This window comes from Rattus norvegicus, chromosome 8, assembly GCF_021556685.1.
Source record: "Rattus norvegicus strain SHRSP/BbbUtx chromosome 8, alternate assembly SHRSP_T2T, whole genome shotgun sequence".
NCBI classification, from domain to species: domain Eukaryota; kingdom Metazoa; phylum Chordata; class Mammalia; order Rodentia; family Muridae; genus Rattus; species Rattus norvegicus.
Window position 1 is genome coordinate 22,694,072 of NC_141541.1, and position 1,877 is coordinate 22,695,948.

Sequence of the window (1,877 nt, forward strand, 5' to 3'; positions counted from 1 at the left end):
TCTGTACCACAGCTACAATAGGTGTTAAATATTACATTTATGTATCAATTAGCATAATATATTTTATGAAAAAATTAAATGTCAAATTACCCGTTGAAGTCTGTATCATTGGTATCAGTTAATAAATTAATCTTTCTGTATTTATCTATGACACACAATGCTAAAACTATGAGCCTTAAGCAAATATTTTCTTCTATGACATAACAAAATGAATTGTTCTTAGATAGTCAAAATAACTATTCAATCATGAGATGTCTAGAGAACTCTAGAAAAGAAAGGAAACCACAGAATATAGTTTTAGATTGTAAGTTATTTGTGAATCTTAAAAGAGTGAAATAAAAAGACAGATATTTGTTCTCATTAAAAATCCCCACCCTTCTGGTTTAGTCCAGAAATCCAAGTTCACTAGAAAGGTTCCATTAGAGTAAACACACTACCCTACTGATGTGTTTCCTCAAGGCTACCTCCATGTCTCTGTTCCTCAAGCTGTATATAAAGGGATTCAACATTTGAGGGACCAATGTACACATCACATAAGCAAATGCAGTATTTGTGACTGAGGTCGTGACTGCAGAGCTAATATAAACACCCAATGCTGTACCATAGAATAAGGAAACCATTGAAATATGAGACCCACAGGTAGAAATTGCTTTATACTTTCCTTTCACTGAGACCATTCTAAAAACAGAAGAGGCAATTTGAGTATAAGAGAAAATTATTCCAGAGATTGGAATGCCATTAAGTATGATTGTTGCAAGATATATGAGAATATAGTTGACTAGGGTGTCAGAACAAGCTAGCTTGATGACTTGAGCAAGTTCGCAGAAAAATAGGGGAATTTCTACATTTGTGCAGAAGGACAACCGCAACATCATCAGACCAAGCAATCCACTATTCACAAGACTAATAATTAGAGATAATAGAATTAGTTGACCACAGGTTTGAGAACTCATGATCACCATGTAGTTCAGGGGATGACATATAGCAACATAGCGATCATATGCCATTGCTGAAAGAAGACAACTTTCAAAACTACAAAAAAGCAAGGTAAAGCAGATTTGTGTAAAACAGCCAGTATATGTGATGCTCTGTTCCTCTGCATGAATGTTCACCAATGTCTTTGGAATGATTGTTGTGCTTAAGCAGATATCATTAAAGGATAGATTAGAGAGAAATATGTACATGGGAGTTTGGAGATTGGATTCAGTGCTGACAATCAGAATGATGAGCAGATTTCCCAAGATGGTTAACAAGTACATGGAGGTAAACATGCTGAAGATGAATGGCTTCAGTGCTTTATCATCTGTTATTCCCATAAGAATGAATCCTGAAACATCCGTTTGGTTTTTCGATTCCATTTTATGGGTGAATCTGGTGGAAATATGGAGAGAAACCAAATGTGGTGGCAAAGAACAACATTTAACTATGTTAGATATATGTCTGTTCTCTGTTATATTTCTTATAAACTATTAATATTATGGTTTTTATCCTACAGTTTAAATCATATTCCAGGTGGTTTTGATGTACAATAAATCATGAGGAAGCATGCATTTTCATCTGAACTCTGAAGTCTGGTGGATTTTGTTTGTTTGTTTGATTTTTTCTCCTAGTCCCTCTATCAGTGCCCTCACTCTTGTTTTTACACCATTTATTTATTTTTATAAATTAACTTGTTTTTTGAGTTGTTCTCAGCACTAAGTTTAAACATCATAGAGTAATATGGATTTTAAAATTAGAAATATCCATTACTTATATGAGAAAAAGAAAAGTAAAAAGTTATGAATACTTAAGCCTAAAATGTTTATCAAATATTGACTTGCTTCTCAGACATGATGGTGTCATGTCAAATTATTCTTTTTACCACACTTATTTAAAGA

At 33.2% G+C, this 1,877-nt stretch overlaps 1 protein-coding gene across 1 annotated transcript; it reads right to left on the bottom strand.

Moving 5' to 3' along the window:
• Positions 1-419: 419 nt before the first annotated feature.
• On the bottom strand, positions 420-1,358 carry Or7g16 (olfactory receptor family 7 subfamily G member 16). The gene is given in 1 exon segment (NM_001000882.1): positions 420-1,358. A coding segment is annotated over 1 exon segment (939 nt).
• Between the last annotated feature and the right edge of the window lie 519 nt (positions 1,359-1,877).